General features: G+C 41.9%; 1 protein-coding gene across 6 annotated transcripts in view; it reads right to left on the bottom strand.

Moving 5' to 3' along the window:
- Nucleotides 1-20,899, bottom strand: part of MED27 (mediator complex subunit 27) — a 174,111-nt gene extending 153,212 nt beyond the window's left edge. For 2 of the 6 annotated variants that reach the window (XR_013391356.1, XM_028715862.2), the window contains exons 1-2: nt 20,639-20,894; nt 18,501-18,645 (exon numbers count right to left, since the gene is read on the bottom strand). Coding sequence is in view for 5 of the 6 variants with exons in the window: in XM_028715862.2 (XP_028571695.2) it covers nt 18,501-18,645; nt 20,639-20,844 (351 nt within the window). In the remaining variant the exon portion in view is untranslated. The other 4 variants (XM_077922512.1, XM_028715866.2, XM_028715861.2 and 1 more) reach the window with 4 other exon arrangements.
- Nucleotides 20,900-21,111: the final 212 nt, after the last annotated feature.

Below are 21,111 nucleotides of genomic sequence, written 5' to 3' on the forward strand. Positions count from 1 at the left end.
TTATTACCTGCCCTTCACCATAAGATCCCAGTGTGGGTCACAATAATTTGAAATGCAACATTAAACAATTTAAAATGCAACATTAACACAAATTAAAGCCAGCACTCAACGAGAATCAAGTGCTGCTGCAACATATTGCCCTAAGACTCAGGATCCTCTACAGCAGGCAGAAGCTTCTCAGCAAGTACTTATATGGAAATGGTTCCTTAGAAGATATAGGGACTTGGGAAATAGAAAACTGTCAATAGTCTAAAAGCTCTTCTGCTGGAACTAGCAGAAGGACCTTTTCAAAAAGCTGTCAAGACTGCTTCTTCCTGCTTCTTCTACCTTGCAAATGCATTGGTGGGTGGGGGAGATTACAATGTATCTCGACACTTTGCCAGGATATACTAGCAGAAAAGGTGACTTTGGATAATCTAATGTGAAATTTGATATGATAGCAGCAGCTGTGGGGTGGGGTGGGGAAATTAGATTTTAAAAGCAAAATAATACCTGCAGTTTACCACTATACTTCATCCTCCTAAGCATGTTTTCCCTGGCCATATTATCATAAGGAAAACTGTTGGGAGAGAGCATGTGCAGGGAGATAAGGTCCACAGGGCTCTGAGTCACCTGTAGATCAGTGGTAAGACATCTGCTTTGCATGCAGAAAGGTCCAAGAACATTTCCAGGTGTCTCCAGGTAGGGCTGGTAGATATCTCTGCCTGAAACCCTGAAGAACTCTTACCAGACTGTCAATGATAATGAGATAGATGGACCAATGATTCAGTACAAAGATGCTTCCTATAATTTGGCACATGCATGTCCCTTTTGCTTTGAAAAATCCAACTCCCTTCCTTTATTTCCATTTATTTTGAAGATTTATACCCAACCTTTTGAGCAAATGATATCCAAAGCATCTTCCAATGGATCAGATGATACTAGAACAATGTATATTCATTGGTCCCATTCATATGTTATTTAAATAAGCTCAACTCTCCAGTGGTTTGATATCACCCCCAGAAGCACACTCCATTGTTTCCCAAGACAGACGGATGCCTACAACAACAAGCTTGAGGGTCGCAAGTCCCTTCCCCTGTGAAGTCTGGAAGATTTCTACAAAGATCTGCTTTAATTTCACCAAAACTTAGCTTACCATCATATACTGTCCAAGAATCCAATCCATAAGCAATGCTTAGTTAAATATACCAGCTTTGTAACCTATGCAACTGACCAGGGTTTTGTTTGTTTGTTTGTTTGCAAATCAGGATTCCTGGTTCACACACACTGATCACCAAGATTCAGTGAAAGCCAAACTACTTTCTCCATAAGTACTCTTCCTGGGCTGGGCAGAAGCAGGAAAAGGTAAGGGGGGAGTCTGTGAGCACCACACTCTGCTCAGAGGCCTGTGGAGGTTCATTCATTTTGTGCTAAACCAGTCTTCACCAACCTGGTGCCCTACAGATGTTTTGAGCTACAACTTCTGATAGCTATAGTACAAAACACACAGAGGGTGCCAGGTTGGCTGTGCTAAACAATAGCTAAATAATAATGTGCAAACATCATGTCCTCCTGCTGCTGTCCTTATGAAGCTCACAGTGAGTATGGGGAAATATCCCTTCCCACTCAGGGAATGTAACATCAAGTGGTACTGAATAGAACTGTGTCTAAAAAACTGGGCTTCTACTCACTCTGGGCAATAAAGCACATTTTCCTCTTATTTAAATAAATAAACAAAAGCACATCCTTCTTACTATCTCTCAGCAACAGGCGAGCAAAGCAGCAATGGAGAACAGGATGCTGGACTAGATGGGTCGATGGCCTGATCCATCAGGCTACCGTATATGCTCAGAGATGCTGGGAAGAAATCATGGCTAAATCTCAGCCCAGTATTCTAGTGACACTGACATGGGGAGCCCAGTGATAGATAGTGTCAGGAAGCACTAGGTGTAAAATCTCTCCACAGTCAGAAAAGTTTCGTGTTTAAAGCACATGAAACTGTCACAATTTGGCCCTAAGCCTTGAGATATCCTATAAAGTGATTTGCTCAAAATGACAATTAGCCTTAAAAATAAATCACACTACGCAATCTGCCAACTAACCCCAAAACGGCAAAAGCAAAAGTTTATATAATTTCTCTGAAATTCTAGAAATGCAACCTTCCACTAGGGAGTGAAAAATGGCGTGCGCACGCACGCGCACACACACACAGAGAAAATAAAACACGGAGCCGTAAGGCAGGCCAAAATTACAATCTCAACATGACAACAGCATTGTAACTCCTAAACAGAATCCAACTGAAAGCATATGGATAGGGCAAATGGATATTAGTATAATATGTAGCTCGTTTTGAAGCAATATTTCTTCTTATTCTTGATAGATAGATGATGGGTAGACAGACATACAGACAGGGGGAAAGAGACTAAGACGGGCTACAGAAGAGATATGGAATCGTTCTATCACGTCGTTCTTCTATTGAAGTTCATCTCAGACACAACAGCTTCCCCCACACTCACTCTGGAGTTGGAAAGCTGACAGCTTCCATATATTTCATACAGTAAAAAGTTAGCATAGCAAAACAAATCCCAGTTAAGGTCATGATTGGCGGGGGAAGCTTTAATAGATAAACAGCAGTCATTTCAAACTGAATTAGGCTCCGAGTGAAAAGAAGCTGTCAAATACATTATACACATAAAATAAATATACATTTTTTGGGGGGAAATCATAGTGGTTGGCCAAAAATAAACAAAGCAACCACATTAATATTTTAGACACTGACAGCACCACAGTCTTCTGTATTTTACAGGATTTTACAGATTTATTGGTTTCAGTTTTAAGGCTGAGTTTTGTTTTATTTTATCTGTGTTAACCTAAAACAAAGAGCCTCTTATTGGCAATTACCTCCCACACACCTAGCCTCAGAGTGACAGTTTAGGATACATGCTGGAAAGACCTACTTGAGGGAGTAGGATTGACTAGTGATGTACTGTGAGTATATATGTTCATTAGTAGAAATCCTTCAGCTGAAGCCCAGTCTTCAGACAGGTATTAAGCAGGAGTTCTGTCAGTAAGCCCCAACTGTCTATATAAACATGCATGCTATGATCTGAGCTTTTACACTGTACTCAGCAGGAACACAGCTCTGCTCCTTAATAAATTAGTGAAAAGAGACATAGTAGTACTTTCTCACCTTTATGGAAATAAACCTTTTCAAAAACCAAACTGTGCATGCTATTCTCTACTTTTTTTTTAGGTGGTACTATTTAAAAAACAGAATAACAATACATATAGGTGACGCAACTCTTCAAAACTCTTAGCTGTAGGATCCCACACACCTTTCTACCAGCCCACTCCTCCTGGTACAAGTTTTCACTGCCTTCCACTACACTTAAGCAACAAATCAGTACCAATGTTAATTGCAGTCAAGGCTAACCAGAACTGCCATTTGAGGCAGCAGCTCATGAAACAGCACTACACTACACTACAGCATGCTCCAGATTTCTCAAATGCACAAGTCAAGGATTACATCAGAATCACTGCCAACAATTGCTAATTCCTTGGCTAACATTAATCCACATTTCCTCTTAGCCAACAGCTAAAGAGTAAGGCCACATAAAGCTTCCTCCAAAGTACTCCTCAATCTAGATGAAATCTGGGAAACATTTAGCTCTCCAGATGTTGCTGGATCTCATCATCCCTGGCCACGTTTTCTAGAGCTGATGGGAACTGTAGTTCAGCAATATTTGGAGGGCCTAAGGTTCCCCATACCTGGTCTAGATGGACTTTCGTTTCTTCTTATATTCTTATTAAGAAAATAAGGTGTTACAGCTGGTTGGTCCATCTAGCCTTAATCTTTCTAGTGATACTGGAAGCTGCTTTCCAAGGTCTCAGGAAAGGTCTTTCCCAGATCTGCCCCAGTATTATGGTTTTCCAGAAGCTTTTTGAACCACCCTACATTAATTGGTATCCAATTCAGTATGTTTGATATTTGCCATGTTAATTTTATAGCTTATCCAAGATATAAAAAATAGAAGGTTTTTTACCAATTCCCAAAAGTTGTCAGAAATGAAATACCGTATTTTTCGCCCCATAGGGCGCAGTGGCCCATAGGGCACACCTAGTTTTTTGGAGGGGGAAATAAAGAGAGAAAAAATATTCCCCCCCCGACCCCAGCCCCCAGAACAGGCTGCTATCCGCAAGCCTAGGGAGCCCGGCGGGAAGTCGTGCCAGTCTCCCCAGGCTTGCGGAGAGCTGCCCGAAACCTAGAGAGCGAGAGGGGTCGGTGCGCACCGACCCCTCTCGCTCTCCAGGCTTCAGCGAAAGCCTGTATTCGCCCCATAGGACACACACACATTTCCCCTTCATTTTTGGAGGGGGGAAAGTGCATCCTATAGGGCAAAAAATACGGTATTTGGGAGTTGGGAAGGAGATTGTTTTAAATCCTATTCAAACAAATGGTAAACTCTTTTTGTAAATTATTTTTATTAAAATATTTTAAGGCATGGCAACTCAGTAGCATAAACATTCTCTTACACTGTTAAAAATTCAAGGTGATGAAAACAAAGTAGACTAATTTTAGCAAACTGAAGGAGATGTGTTTGTTTTTTTTAAATTACAAAAATACACATGCTTCTCAAGGAGAATTCACATGGGAGAGGGAGCAGAATAACAATTCTGAAACTGTCCAATTTTGCTGGTATTATATCTGTTCATTGTTTTAATACTTTTATAAAATGAAAATGTTTCTGCCTTTTATCATGGAGAATTTTCCACTGAAGCTCTTTGAGATGCAGCAACTTGAATAAGAGATTTTGCATTCAGTGCATATGCTTCCTCGCAGCACTACCGCCAGCAGGGGAATTTGTACAAGAGAGGGGCTAGGGAAAAGAAAGAATACAGTTCTGTGGTTTCTTCCCAATCTTAACACAGTTAAGAGACACTGGAGCATTGCATCCATAATGTTCCACTGTTTCAAGTACAACATGAAACTGCCTCAGGGCTAGAAGAAGGGCCATACCTCAATAGCAAAGCATCTGCTTTGCATGCAGAAGGTCCCATGACCTATCACTGGCATCTCCCTTGGGGCTGGGAAAGAATCCCTGCCTACAACCCTGGAGAATCTCTGGCAGTCAATATAGGCAATACTGAGCTAAATGGACCAGCTGCCTGACTCAGCACAGGGCTACTTTCAAACATTAAAATGATTTGTGGTTGTCACTTTCTGAGGTGCACCAATATTTGGCAATGCTGCAACATGAGCAATGCCAGTTCTCACTTCCCTTAATTAGGCAAAATTGGATTCTAATATATCCCCAAAGTGCTATAAATCACTAACACCTTGTCAATTCTTGGTGAGATTGAAAGTGTTACAGCACCTTTATTTTCCAGTGGGCACCTTGTTTGTCTCCCATAAGGAAATAGATCCTATTTGTTAACAGAAGGCTTCTGTTCAACTTTATTTAAACTTTCATTCTATTATACATTGGTCTCAACATCTGTCTGTGTTTAAATTTTTTAAAATAAATATATAACATATATTTCTGTATTTAATTTATATATTCAATCAAATATATTAATTGTGTATATTAAATAATGTTAAATATATTACAAACACTTTAATTTACAATATGGAAATTTAATTCAATGTGCAGGTCATGGGTTCTGTGGTAAAAACTCTTGTGGCCCACTTGGTCTGACAGGTTGGATTGCCCTGTAAGTAAACACTCTTAAAAGGTTAAGGAAAAAAAATATCACTCATTAAAACTGTTTTACAGCAAAACCCATTCCAAATACCTTTGGAACTCCCTTTCCAGGAGGACAACCTATAGCTTCATCACTCTGAGTCTTTAAAAAAAAACACCCTACTGATGACGTATTTATCAAGGCTGCATTAGGCTGAATTATTCTCTACTTGGGGAAAAAAAGGTTAACATTAGCTTTTCTTTTCATAAGTGTTCAAGCTCAAATTTATCCAGAACTATGATTCTGCCTTCCTCTTGGGCTTTTATTTCAATCTGAATATCAGTAGGTCATCTATAGTCATACTACACTGAAAAGAATCCCTAAATCAGAAGTGGGGGCAGGAGGCAGGGCAGCTGATAATGTAGGCATCTCTACCCTACACTGTTGCCCTGACGTTCTCCCTCACACACTGCAGAACATCTTCCAAGAGCAACACAGCTTTTGTTCAGGACTGTGGATGAGAGAGAGAGAGAGAGAGAGAGAGAGAGAGAGAGAGAGAGAGAGAGAGAGAATATTGTGGTTTTTAAGGTATCCCCCCCCCCCACACAACAATTATCCTCAGGCTGAAATTCTTTGGTCATTCAACTTAAGAAATGCTAATATTGAAGTAAAGGCTGTGCTGCCAAGCAGCAGGAGCCACAGCAAAAACACTGTCACAGAGGCCTCCCTGCCATCACTTAGGAGGCTGAACCTTACAAGGCAGAACTGACAAAGCCAGCAGGATCCTGCATACCTAAGGAAAGCACCAGGATAATTTGGTTCCACAAAAGTATCCCATCCGCAGGGGCACGAAAGCATCTACTGTGCTACAACAATGGCCCCTATAACCCATAATATATTAACACACACACTCAAAGATGGTATGAAACCATTAATGGCAAAATTGGCCCCAAGGAAGACAAGGTATTTGTTGTGTGTAAGGACTGCCATTAACTCACCTCCTTTGTACCTGAACAGTGCAACACAGGTGGCTCACTCAGTCAGATCCCAGAATACATGTTTAACAATAAATAACCAAGTCTTTCATTTTCTTTTTCCTTGGTATAAGCACAGCCACAGATGTTTATAGAGCCATCTACATGTCCCAATTAAATGCATGCTTTCAATAGTTATCAGCCAATGTCAAAGCCCTCTTTGTTCTGCAAAGCCCAGAGACAAGAGCCTCAGTTAAGGGGTTTTTTTCATTGTCATAGGTAGTCTCCTGCTGGAAATTTCTTATTATAAATGTGCCACCCTGCTGAGCAGAACCCTACAGGAATTAGCTCTTTGCAATTTCCTACAATACCTACTGTGCATCTAAACCCTTTCAAGTACAGAGATTTTTCCCCATTTGTCTAATCTCACTCTTTTGTTTTACATTGTTTAGGCAAGGAATATTTTGCATTGTTTAGTTGACTGGCATGGAACATCTTTAAAAAAAATAAAATCCTAAGATTGTCAGCTACAATGCAAATGAAACAGGTGTGAAAGGGATTGTGGATTTCAACTACTTCTACAAGGGCACATGTGAACCAGTGAATGCCAGTTCTAAAATGGGCTCATCTGATTAAGCATCTTCACATCACTGAAAGATCTACACCTAATTGAGGGGCTTCTATTCAGCACTACAAATGAGCAGTTTCCAGTCAGTGCTATTAATAGTGTATAGGAGCTTGGTTCAAACAAGCTTGGTTCTTGTCAACCACAGTAACTTTACCTAGTGTTCTGATTACATTTACAGAATAATTGAAGGTTTTCCTAAGCCACAGAAAACTACGACAAAACTAGTCACAGAACCTACCCAAATAAAACACACACCCAAATCCTGTTTCCATTATTCTCTGACAGTAGATTGAAAATTAATGTTGTCAAATCAAAACTCTCAAATGTGACGGTTTATACATGTGCAGTTGTTACAACTGCTCTCCCTCTCACTGTTTATGTGGATTTTAATGACCATATGCCAACTTATACAAAAAATTGTTCCAGTGACACACAGTGGGGGTTTTTTGTAGGAAAACAGTTAGGGCCAGGACCGGGGGGGGGGGGGATGCACACTAGACGCTGTGACATCCTGACATCACACACATCCTGAAAGAGGCGCCAGGGTTCTGATGGATGCTGGAGCCCTCCTGCCTCGTTTGCAAATCTGGGCGGGCTTTGGGAAGGTGATGGGAAGGCTCTTGGACCCATCAAAGCATTGCGCCTCCCTCCCTAAGCCAGGCAGAAGCTTTGTGGGCTTTAAGAAGGAGAGCCAGGGAAACATTTAGGGGACTAGCCTAGTCCCCTTAGTCCACTGATCACACACCACTGATTTATACAAATAAAACATATGATTATTTAAATATAGATTCTGGACAAGCTAAAGCTTGTGCTTTTTGAAACAGGCAGACAAGCAAAATAAGTTTCAATATCTTGAACTAATGGCATATCAACTTGTTAATTTGTTTATTGCTTAATAAAGGTAAAGGGACCCCTGACCATTAGGTCCAGTCGTGGCTGACTCTGGGGTTGCAGCGCTCATCTCGCTTTATTGGCCGAGGGAGCCAGCGTACAGCTTCCGGGTCATGTGGCCAGCATGACTAAGCCACTTCTGGCGAACCAGAGCAGCGCACGGCAACACCGTTTACCTTCCTGCCGGAGAGGTACCTATTCATCTACTCACACTTTGACGTGCTTTCAAACTGCTAGGTTGGCAGGAGCAGGGACCGAGCGACAGGAGCTCACCCCGTCATGGGGATTCAAACCGCCGACCTTCTGATTGGCAAGTCCTAGGCTCTGTGGTTTAACCTACAGCGCCACCCGCGTCCCTTATTGCTTAATACTGATCAATAAAAAAACTGTTTGCCTGTAACCAGCAAGAGAAAAATTCCTGGGGGGAAACACTGAATGTATTTATTTGCCAGAAGAAAGAAACATTCTTAGGGCTGGAGGAAAGATTTCTTCATTCCATTTGATCACCCAATTTTCCAGTAGCCCTCTGGTTGGGCAGCAATGAGCTTAGACTCTCCTGGAGAAGATGACTTGAGCCAACTGGGGTTATTTGGGAACAGATATTTTTAGGATGTTGCAAACTGCTTAGAGATTTTCTTTGAAAAAATGAAGCAACACATAAATTATATAAAATAAATAAAAATAAGGGGAAGTTATAAGGATCTCAAAGAGAGGCAAAGTTCTTACAGCAGGGCCCCTTCATAACTAGTTCTCTTGGAACCTTTGCATTTTCAATGAAGTGTGAGGACCTCTACGTCCGTTCCTTTGACTCAAGTCTAGAAAACAGGGTAACAGTCCTCTGTGCAAAACAACAACTGAATATGATGCTTCGTTTACTTACTGAAGCCACTTTAGGTATGTCAAGATCCTAGATTATAAATCCTGATAGCTTTCCCACTCTGATCCTAATCAAAAATGAAAATCAGAGTAGCAACATCTATTTCAAAAGCAATGATATCTCATTCCCAAGAGGGATCATAATGACCAAATACTTGTCAAGATTCTTCACACATGCATCATTGCTCTAATGAAGTAAATAAAAAATGCTTCCCTTAATTGTATGAATGAAATCTCTCTGCAGAAAACTGGATACCTGAAGTAACAATATAAAAAATGTTATAGAGAAATTTTGTAGAGTAAATCTTGTGGCTTGGGTAAAATGCAGTTCTCTGAGACCATTAACAAATTTCAATTTCACTTGTCATACCAAAGCAAATTAGAAATGTTTGAATACAATTAGAAATTATCTATTAAATTCACATGGAATTATGGCTTATTACAAGACAAAAAAAGTTCACCTCAACACTGTTCTTGGACTCTTACGGTTAACAATTAATGACACTTTATTGCTGTTAAACTCAATATCTGTGTCTGATCAATACCAAGCTACCAAAGCAGTCTAACAAGTCTGAAACTCCCCTACAAGTACCTATTGATTTTTTTTAAGGCATGCAACAAAATGACCTACACAAATAACTGAGAATGAAACAGATAATTTAATAAACTAGAGAAACTACAATGTTATTTCCCTTGGCTTCAATGTCAGAAAATCATAACTCATTATTGGTAGTTAGCACTCTTTTAAGGAGGGGGTTCTATATACAAAGGTGTGACTGCACAATAGTTCTGGTTGCCACATCTCGAAAGGATATCGTAGGGCTACAAAACTGCTTGTTTTACATTAATCCAGCTAATGAACTTATTTGCATATACTGAGAAAATGTTTTATTTAAGATTGTTCTTTTTTTGTCTTTTTAGCTCAATTCCTTGTACTACCCTTGTGCTATTCATCCCTCCCCTATTTAGTTCACATAATTCAACTGTCTAAAAATCTTTGGCCAAGAACCTTATGTACCACACCTTCAATGGTTCTCTAAAATGCATTTTTGAAAAGTGATCAGAAGATTGTTTCCCCTTCTCCAAAAAAATCAAACAAGAAGCACTTTGCAGCACGCAAATATTGCAGCAAAACAGGGCATAATTTGGGCTCAGCTCTAGCTGTAAGAGCAGTCTGGAAGGATGGGAAATTCCTTTACTAAAACCAATGGGATGACACATCTGCATTAGCAGATGGCAGGGTCAACAGCCCTGCAAAGATTAACAGAAAAGGTGTCAAAAAGATGTGCCATTTTAGAGTAAAGATTATCAAACTACCTATTTAAGATAGGTGTCCTACTGAAAGAGTTCTCACAAAGCTTTGCTACTGCAGAATCCATGGGAACATCTTAACAGGCACAGCCTCAGGCATGCACTGGGGCTAGGGCATACAAGTGACACGTCAAGGGCAAAGTGTGCATGAATATACAAGTAACAATAAAGGAAAGCAGCAAATGAGAACAGTGTTTAATCTAACCTCAAGGTACATAGAAATAATGTGTTGCTAAGATGGCATTAAGGGATGCTGGTGGCGCTGTGGGTTAAACAACAGAGCCTAGGACTTGCCGATCAGAAGGTCAGCGGTTCGAATCTCTGCGACGGGGTGAGCTCCCGTTGCTCGGTCCCTGCTCCTGCCAACCTAGCAGTTCGAAAGCATGTCAAAGTGCAAGTAGATAAATACCGTATTTTTCGCCCTATAGGACGCACTTTCCCCCCTCCAATAATGAAGGGAAAATGTGTGTGCGTCCTATGGGGCGAATGCAGGCTTTCGCTGAAGCCTGGAGAGTGAGAGGGGTCGGTGCGCACCAACCCCTCTCGCTCTCCAGGCTTCAGGAAGCTACCCGCAAGCTTTGGGAGCCCGGCGTGACTTCCTGCTGGGATCCCAAGCCTTGCAGACAGCAGCCTGCAGCCCGAAACCCGGGGAGCGCAGCAGAGTGCGCCCCGGGCTTCGGGCAGATATCCGCAAGCCTGGAGAGCCCGGCGGCAGTTCCCGCCAGGCTCCCAAGGCTTGCAGATAGCAGCCTGTTCTGGGGGCTGGGGTCAGGGGAAGCTCGGGCTTCTCCCGCCCCAGCCCCGCGCCGGGGGGGAATTCTTTATTTCTCCCTCCCAAATAAAAACAACTAGGTGCGCCCTATGGGCCGGTGCGCCCTGTAGTGTGAAAAATACAGTATGTACCTCTCCGGCGGGAAGGTAAACGCCGTTTCCGTGCGCTGCTCTGGTTCGCCAGAAACGGCTTAGTCATGCTGGCCACATGACCCGGAAGCTGTACGCCGGCTCCCTCGGCCAATAAAGCGAGATGAGCACCGCAACCCCAGAGTCGGCCACGACTGGACCTAATGGTCAGGGGTCCCTTTACCTTTACGGTGGCATTCCCTAATACATCTCATGTAGACACACCAAAGTTCACCCTACAACAGAGCACAACAAGGCCATCATAGAATAATCTCTATTCACTAAAAATGTCTCTAAACTGCCATCTGGATGCTGAGAAAGCAGTGAAGTTTGCCATGCAGAACTGGGGTGGGGTGGGGGTGGAGTCTAATCTGAATTTCAGCTGCTTACCTGCCAAAAAGTTCACCATTGGACAATCTATTTTAGTGAACTGCACTAGAATAAAAATGTTTAACTATTTAAGCCCTCAAACAGCCAACTCTACTAATTCAGCCTGAATTAATAAAATGGTGTGACTCGAGAATTCAGCTGCAAATGCGTTAGTTCAGACAGATTTTTTCACCCATTTCAACACCACAGAGCATAAGCTTTTGACACCAGTGTTTTCCTACAGTGAATCCTCACATGCATTTAATTAATATTAGTCCCATGTATACATAACAAAGTGCATTCTTTGATGCCACCTACGATTTTAGAAGTTTTTATTAAAAGCACACTGCAAATGATTACTTGAAGACTCTACTAAAGGTTTTTAGAAAAAGAATACACATTTTTATTTCAAACCACAAAGGCAAGTGAAAACACTGCACCTAAAACTTTGGTGATGTCAAATGGACGGCACGTGATCAGTCCTGCTCTACAATGAAAATGGCCCACGGGGTTTAAGAGAGGTTAGGATCTGGCCTACTAGTAGGAGCCAAAAATTCCTACCCCTGGTTGAGTCTTACATTTACAAGCTGACACACACACAGGCTCGCACACTCTCCTCTACTTCTTGGCACAGTTCATACAGTAGATATCGAAAGCATTCACTATTAAACCGAGTGGTGTTTTCGTTACATCCATACTTGAGAGAAACCACCCAGAAGACTTGGGTTATTGGGTGGAGTAGAAAAGCAACAGGAAAAACAAAAACAAATTATGCTTAATCTAAACAAGCCTGTATCAAACTACAGCTTAAAAATCTTGACTTGTTCAACCAAGTTTAAAATTGAACGAACCAGTGTTTTCAAGTTCACATGTTAGAGGCAACTCTGATTAGTTTAAAAGCAGGTATTTCCAGTCTTCTTGCAGTCTCCACCTTTAAATGGATAATGGGATAGTATGTTCACTTGGGCTCATTCATACAACATGTCCAAATCAGGCCCGTGCCTCTTTATCTGTTATCTTTATAAGAACTTTAGCTCTTGAATTTACTAAAATACACAGAAGATTAGAGATGGTGTGGCATCTTAACTTGGCTTCTCTTTTTAAAAACACACACACACAAAAATAGATTTAAAGATGTAATTCATGTTTCCATATGCTCTTTGACAGGCAATTAGCCCACTTAAGTGTTTAACTAACAAAGCAAACACCGTATGGTTACACCCCTTTCCCCAACCCTTTTCATTTAACATTTGCTCATACACACAGACACCCTCTATTTCTGTTGTCCATCTGTTTGCAAGTGACATAAAGCTGGGCTGGGGGTTCCCTTGCAACCAACATAGTCAAAGTTGCATGCCACAACAGAAGAATTAGCTTTATCATATACCAACTGAATCAAGTCTATTGGTCCACCTGCTGCACTTTTCAGTTTCCCACTCTATTTCAATCAATTTTCTCCTCTCCTCTCCCAGCCACTTTCTCTTCATCTGTCATTCAGCCCATTAGCCCATCAAGTTCAGTATTGGCTTGCAGTGGCTGGAACCAGCTCTCCAAGGTACTGAGCAAGAATCTTTCCCAGCCCTACTGGGAGATGCTACAGATTGGACCGCACCTGTGCAAGCGAACTAGGTGCTGTAATACTGAGCTATGCCCCTTCCCCACTGGATTCAATGGGTTTTACCCTCAGGTTAAGCGTAAATACCACAATGACAACTGCTCCCCATATAAACCAACAGGGACCCAGCGATCATCCTCTGAGGTCCTTCTTCATGTGCTTCCTCCATGAGAAGTGCAGAGAGTGGCAACAAGAGAATGTGTCTTTTCTGGGGTGGCTCCCCATTTGTGGAGTGCTCTTCCCAGGGAGACTCACCTTGTGCCTTCATTACATATCTTTAGGCACCAGGTGAAAACATTTATCTTTCTCTTTTTCTTTTTAAATATAACTTTATTGAATAATACAATCAAATGTCCAGATATATCTGCAAAAAACACAATTGTTTACATATATGTCAAACATAAACTATGAAAGAAGATAGAAAATAAGAGAAAGGGGGGAAAAGAAAAGAAAAGAAAGAAAAAAGAGAAAGAAATACTGGTTTCCATAAACAGTAAACAGAATTACTGTTTATGAAAACGTTTCTCTATAACCAAGCCTCTGATTAACCTTCTATGGTCTTTTAAAAATGTTTGTGAGAAAGGGGGGAGGAGTTATTGGTTTGTTTATATTTTATTATGTACTTTTGTGTTCTCATTTTGCTTTTTTAAGGTTGTGAACCACCCTGTGAACGTGAGATGAAGGATGGTATACAAATATAATAAATAATCATAATCAGACTATTTATATATCACAAGCTCAACAAGGAAGGCCCTTCTAATAATTTGGTTTCGTCTGCAGTTCTCTATCTACTTACTTGACTGTAAGGTAAGTCACATTGAATTTAACAGCCCTTATTCTTTTTTAGCCTGTTTTAAGTTTCGTGTTAGGAACATAGATAAATGAAGAATGAAACTGAAGCCACAAGTACCGGTATGTTGCACACATTCTTTTGTGAAGAGAAAACACCAATTCACACCTACTGTACATAGCTACATTTCAAATGTAGTTGTCCAAAAATATATTAGAGGTCTGTCCAAAAGTTTGTTTATGAGCAGGAGGAATTATTCCTCTCCTCTGATGAGCTCCAAACACTAACCATGGATTCTAGTCCCCAAGGAATGTGTATTCTGACTTCAGCCCCCTAACTGTCCCATTCTGTTGCCTCATTTCTCAACCACCACTACACATCAAACATTTGATCATCAACTTTGCAATGGGATGGGAGGGTGCATTGGTCCAATGATGTGTAATATCCAAGCACACAGCAGTCAACAAAAATCCAATCCAATCTTTAATGGGACATATTTTTGAGCAGATGAGTGTACAGGACTCTATTAATAGGGAGTAAATTCATGAGTTGAAAAATGCTGAAATATCCACATTCTTTTACCCCCCCCCCTTTTTTTACTCCTGCCCTTAAGTCCACATTTTATCCTAGCTCAGCGATGTGTTTTGTGTGTACAGTTGTTAACGCATGAGCAATCTGGGCAGAGAAGGAAAGGGAGCTGTCCTGGGCTCTCAGCTCATCAAATATACAACACACCAGCCACAAAGGGGTCAAAAATTAAAAATTAAATGCAGAGAGGCAAAAAGTACTTCCATGCATCACAGCAACTAAATGCTCTCCCCTTCCAAATGACAGCAAAGAGTCAGACCAAAAACCCACTCCAGTGACTCCATATGTTCTTATTTAAAAACAGCTGCTGAGAGTAGGCAAAACCAATCCAACTAAATCAGTTTTGCATACATGCAAGAGTAAAATGTTGTCTCGTGTTACTGCATCATAAAACAAGCAGGAAGTGAAAGAGATGGCCAGAGAAATTATTCTGAAGGAGCAAAGAGTTACAGGTGACAAGCCCTCTTGTTAGAACAGACAACTGAAGCATCAATACCAGCTGATGTAAACAATGGAGTTGAGAACAAATTACTGAATTCAAAACGAAGTGGTGATTAAAGGGCAACTGCTGAGTGAGTATTTAAGTGCTTTGAAACCAGTTCATCACAAAAAGATAAAAAGCCATAAAGAAGTGCTTAAACCACATTCTGAAAGCAATTATAGAGCACAAAATTAAAATAAAACTATACTTCCGCGTGCAGATGCAAAGGTGAGAGAGGACCTTGAGGTTTAGAGGCGTTCCCAAAGAGGCAGAGGAGCTTATTGATGAAAGAATCATTAAGGAGTTAGCCAAATGGTTAGAGCTTCAAGAAGACGAAATAATTAAAGGCACAGAGAAAATATTCAGAGTGAAATCAGATGTTGCTAAAGCAAACAAATGGCCTGGAAACTGATTGATATCTTTCAACTCAAGTCAAATTAGAGATAAAATTTTGCAAACCAGTAATAAAAGAAGACTCAGAATTGGGGAGAAAGACATTATCCTAAAGGAGATTCCTTCACACCTGTTGAGAGGGAGACAACTATACATTTCTGGCTGAAGCATTGAAGGCAAACTTCATTGTTTATAGGTGGGAGTTTCTGGAGGGAATCTTCTTCTTTAAAGGGGAAAGGCGGAGGTGTGTGACAAGCAGACAAAGCTGCTTGAGTCCTGCTTGAGGGTTTGCCACAGGCATCTGGGTGCCCACTTTTGAAGCACGGGAACGTAAGCCGGTACTCGCTTTGCAATAAAAGGATCAGGCAGACGCAGTAATGGAGAATAAGAAGGTGAGGTTTATTGCCAGGCAATAAGGACCCAGTTTGGAATCTCTTCCAAAAGGAACTGGGACCCTGATGACAGAAATCCAGAGGTCTTTATACCTGAGCAGATCACAGGAAATCATAGATCATGAGACAACCATGAGGGATTCACAATATTGTCAGCGAAAATTAGCCAATTAGCAAGCTTCTTGTCACACTTCCAGCTCCTGGTGAAGCACTGGTCAAGCACAGAGTTCTAGTTCTGCTTTCCGTTGTTTGCAGTGACGCTCTGTCTAACCTCTCCCCTAGTTATGACAGGACAAGGAGTTTGGAGATTTTGTGGTTTTGCTCTTCCTGTTCTGTGGATTAATTTAGCCTGTATCTGAGGGGATTTTGTACCAGAATCTCTGATTGACGTCTTCCCCTTGTCCAGGGTACACGGATGTTTGTAGGGGAAAGGTCGGCTCCTAATTTTGCTGTTTCAAGCAATATGCAGTTAGCTAAGGCACAGCTTCCCTTTGATTCAAAATGGATTATAAAATACTGTAAGCCCTGATTATGTGTGAGCATATATGAATATATTGATTACTGATAACTGATTATATGGATAGCCTAGGGGTAGCCCTTCTTCCTTGCCTCACTTTGAGAACATGATGCTGGACTAGTGGGCCATCAGCCTGATCCAGCAAGGTCTCCTTATATTTTTATGTGTGTAAGGATTACCCTAATATCACTTTTTTGAGGGTGACTACACAGGATACAAAGGTTCTGAAAAGAGGAATGCCCCCTTGATGCCAAAAAGATTGTCCACCCTACTATAATAATCATTGTCCAATGGTGGGTTTGTCCAATACTAAGCAGTTATTTTCATCTATGAGAAACAGAGAAACCAGCTGCTATCATGTATAGTGGATAAAAATGTAAAATATATAGGGAAGTTATTCAACTAAGTTTTACTTAGAGCAGAGCCACTGAAATTAATTAGCACGCCTAAGTTAAAAAGGTAAAGGTAAAGGAACCCCTGACAGTTAAGTCCAGTCGCGAACGACTCTGGGGTTGCGGCACTCATCTCGTTTTACTGGCCAAGGGAGCCAGCGTTTGTCCACAGACAGTTTTTCCAGGTCATGTGGCCAGCATGACTAAGCTGCTTCTGGCGAAACCAGAGCAGTGCACGGAAACGCCGTTTACCTTCCCGCTGGAGCGGTACCCACACTGCCAAGGAGTGTGGTGGAGTCTCCTTCTTTGGAGGTCTTTAAGCAGAGGCTTGACAACCATATGTCAGGAGTGCTCTGATGGTGTTTCCTGCTTGGCAGGGGGTTGGACTCGATGGCCCTTGTGGTCTCTTCCAACTCTATGATTCTATGATTCTATTTATCTACTTGCACTTTGACGTGCTTTTGAACAGTATATGCCTAAGTTAGGTCCATTCATTTCAATGGGTCTACTATGAGTAAAACTTAGTTAAATAACATTCCACACAATGCTAAAGTAAAGGGAAACACAGTTTAAGCCTAGCCACTAACATGGTCGCTTGATACAGCCACCACCAGACAAGAAATATCTACTGTAACAGCTACCATATTGGCAAAATGTTGTTCTTGTTGTCTGTAAGACACCTGGACTCCTGTCAGGGGGAAATGCGGTTATAAATAAATAAATAATTCAACATGTGATTAGATTTCAAGGTATTTTCCCAACAGTTTGAAGCATGATTCTCCTCTAGTGTTACAAGCTCCACCTTCAGTTTGATACGACTTTTGTAATAATAATAATAATAATAATAATAATTTATTATTTATACCCCGCCCATCTGGCTGGGCCTCCCCAGCCACTCTGGGCGGCTTCCATAAAAACCAAAAATACAGTAAAATCACATGTTAAAAACTTCCCTGAACAGGGCTGCCTTAAGATGTCTTCTGAATGTTAGGTAGTTGTTTATCGCTTTGACATCTGCTGGAAGGGTGTTCCACAGGGCGGGCGCCACTACCGAGAAGGCCCTCTGCCTGGTTCCCTGTAGCTTTGCTTCTCGCAATGAGGGAACCGCCAGAAGGCCCTCGGCGCTGGACCTCAGCGTCCGGGCAGAATGATGGGGGTGGAGACGCTCCTTCAGGTAGCTACCTAGATATTTAGGTAGCTACCTAGATATTATATAGCATTTTCTTGTACAATTCTAAAAGTTTAAAACTCTGTTGAACTCATTAGAACAAGCAAAGTTTTGTATTATGCAAATCAATCATGCATTTTTTAAAAAACATGTACACAGTTTAAAACATGAATGTCACCAGAGAGATAACTCCTATCAATTCTTAGAAGATGTCAAGGACTGAAAAAGCACCTCCTTATGCTTTTGGATGAGCTTTTTAAACACTTACGAGTAGAAGAGGTGCACACAAATTTGTTGAGGATGGAGATACAATTTTGCTTAACCCATCCCCATCATCAGCTTCTGTTAGCAGCCTCTTAAAACAAGGACAGGGTATAGATATAGCTGCCATAGTATCATTTCTCTTGCACCATAGCACAGTGAGCTGCTTCTCTCTGCATCAAAGCAAGAGGCAGCTGAGATAGCTAAGGTGCAATAGCCAAGAATTTCAAACCCCTCTATATAACATAACTTTGACTAGCAATTAACATTAATACACTTCTTTTATTTCTTACCTTATTTGACCATTTATAAGCCTGAAGCAGCTGGCTGTAGAGGGGTGTTTTGTCCTGAACAGGATCTAAACTCAACAATCCACTATTGTGGAGAGGATGGTTCTCTGATGGCTTGCCTACAAGATTACTTAGACGTTCCAGTTCACTAAAATAAAATGAAAAGCCATTAAATTATGGTATTTAACACAGCATATTTTGTTAACTCTTATGTGGTTTTGTCATATTTTACTACACAGTAGTAGCATAAGCAGGCCAGCTTGATTCACTGGGCTTCTCAACATTGCACATCACTGCTGGGTACCAAGAGTAAGAGGGGCAAGGGGAAGGCACTGGGACGCTCATTGTAGGTGCAGTGGCGGGAGCATTGGATATGTTTGTTTATAATTATATTTTAGGAATGATTCGTGTTCTTATGTAGCTGCACTGTTTTATACTTTATGGATGTCCCATGCTCATATTATAAAGTAGTTGTGTTTTGTGTTCTAAATCAAGCACTTCTAGGAATTGTTTCTTTTTGTTTTCCAATGTATTTCTCATTAATAAAAAATATGGTGTGGAACAAGCAATTTTTTGTTATGAAAGTTTGTCCCAGAGAAAAAAGTTTGAGAATCAGTGTCATAATGCATCACCAGTAAAAAGAAACAAACTGGGAAGTTATAGGTGTTGGGAAAGACTCTGAGCCCGAGACCCTGGAGAACCACTCTTTTGCAACTGGTGTACAGGTCCCTTGACCAGGTCACATACCCTCACCCAAGCTATCTCAAAACTGTCAGATTAACAGGAGACAAATATAGGATCCCTAAATGTGCATTTGGACCCTGCGTCTAAAAAGTTTGAAGACTTTCAGTACAGACAGGGGAGCAAAGTAGATGCATTCTCCAGCTCTCTTTATACTTCATACCCTCAGTGTTTTCGCCTGGTTGGAATGCATTGTGGAAAGAAGAAAAGAAAATCTATAAAAAATTATTTACAAAAAAAGAGAAATGTGTTCCTGAAATAAGTTGATGCCTCCTGCTTTTGCGGATAGAGGATAGGGAGATGGTTTGAGAAAGTAGCCTACTGTGCAAAAGTAGCATTTATACCTGTTGCTCCACCCACTTTTGCCTCTAGCCACCCACCCACCACAGACATGTGGCCCTCAGAAGGCTGCCTAGCAGGGAATGTGGCATTTCATTACACTTCTGGTTAGCATCCTCTTTCTTTCCCATTAACCTATCTTTTTTCAGTTTTTGCCCCTGGGTCTGCTGGTCATTCCCCAGCACCTGACAGTCACAGCAACACACCAACCTCTTAACACAACACATCCAACAATTAACAACCATCCTCCCTTCTAGCTTGCCCCAAACCATATAGCATCCAGAAGATAGACCTCCTCTAAATCTAGAGGTTTCACTGTTTTGCTGTGCAGAGCATGGCATCTCCAGTTAACAACAGCATTGCTGTGGCTTGTCCAAACAGCACAGAATTCAGAAGGGAGATGGTCCCAGAACCTGTATGGTTCCAGAACACTGTGCAGCTGTGGCAAGCATGGCATCTCCAACAACAAACCTTGCCCAAGACCACAAAGCTTTCAGAAGGTAGACCATCCCTGCTGTGGAAGTTCACCTGCATAGGTTTGGAGAGCATGGCATCTCCAAATATCAACCACTACCCTTTGTGGCTTGCCTTAAACCAAGTTGTATTCAGAAGAAAGTATTGTCTCTGCACATGGAGGTTCCAGTGCAAAACTGTAGACAGCATGGCATCTCCAATTAATTAACAGCAGCTACTCTCCCTTGTGGCTTGCTATGAACGAAGCAGCATTAACCAGCCCGTGGTGATTTCCACGGCATAACTCTTCAACGAACAGCAGCAGCAACCCTCCCTTAAGGCTTGCCCAAACCCACATAGCCTTCATGAAACAGACTGTTCCTGAACGTGGAAGTTCCACTGCTCAGTTGTCACAGCGAATTAGCATTTCATTGCACTATCGAATTCCATATCTAATGGGGGGGGGGGGTGTTAGCCTTTTTCTCAAGCATTTCTAGCCTTGTGGGCACCATCTCCTCATCCCAGAAACGGGAGGAAGGGAGGGGGGAGTGTCGCTCAGGGCAACCTCCTCCTCGGCAGGTCTTTTTCCTCTTTCCCTTCCTCCTCACCCCAAGTCTCGGCTGACGGAGTGGAGGCTCTCTTGGAAGCTGGAGACGAAGCTCTTCTCACGGCCCTCCAAAGCCTCCTTGTTGCGCCTGCCGTCCTTGAGGCAATCGAAGACGCGCGTGACGCTGGAGCGCAGCGCCTGGATGGCCGAGATAGCCTGGGCAAAAGCCTCCAGGTTGACCCCGGCGCTTAACACCCCATCCGCCATCTTTGGCCACCAACCTCCTGTCGGAAAGCCGGAGCGCGAGGATATACTGAGAGGAGCGAGGGGAGGAGGAAGCCGCCGTCGCAAAGCAGGCTGGGAGATGTAGTGCACGGAACTTGGGCAAAAGAGACTGAGGGACGCTGCGGTCGCAAAGCAGACTGGGAGACGTCCCCTCCCCCTCCAAAAAAAGCGCGGAGAATGAATCCTAAAGGGCAAGAAGACGCTTCAGCCACAAAGCAGGCTGGGAGATGTAGTCCGCGGGACAGAGAG

The sequence above is a fragment of the Podarcis muralis genome, chromosome Z (genome assembly GCF_964188315.1).
Source record: "Podarcis muralis chromosome Z, rPodMur119.hap1.1, whole genome shotgun sequence".
NCBI classification, from domain to species: Eukaryota; Metazoa; Chordata; class Lepidosauria; order Squamata; family Lacertidae; genus Podarcis; species Podarcis muralis.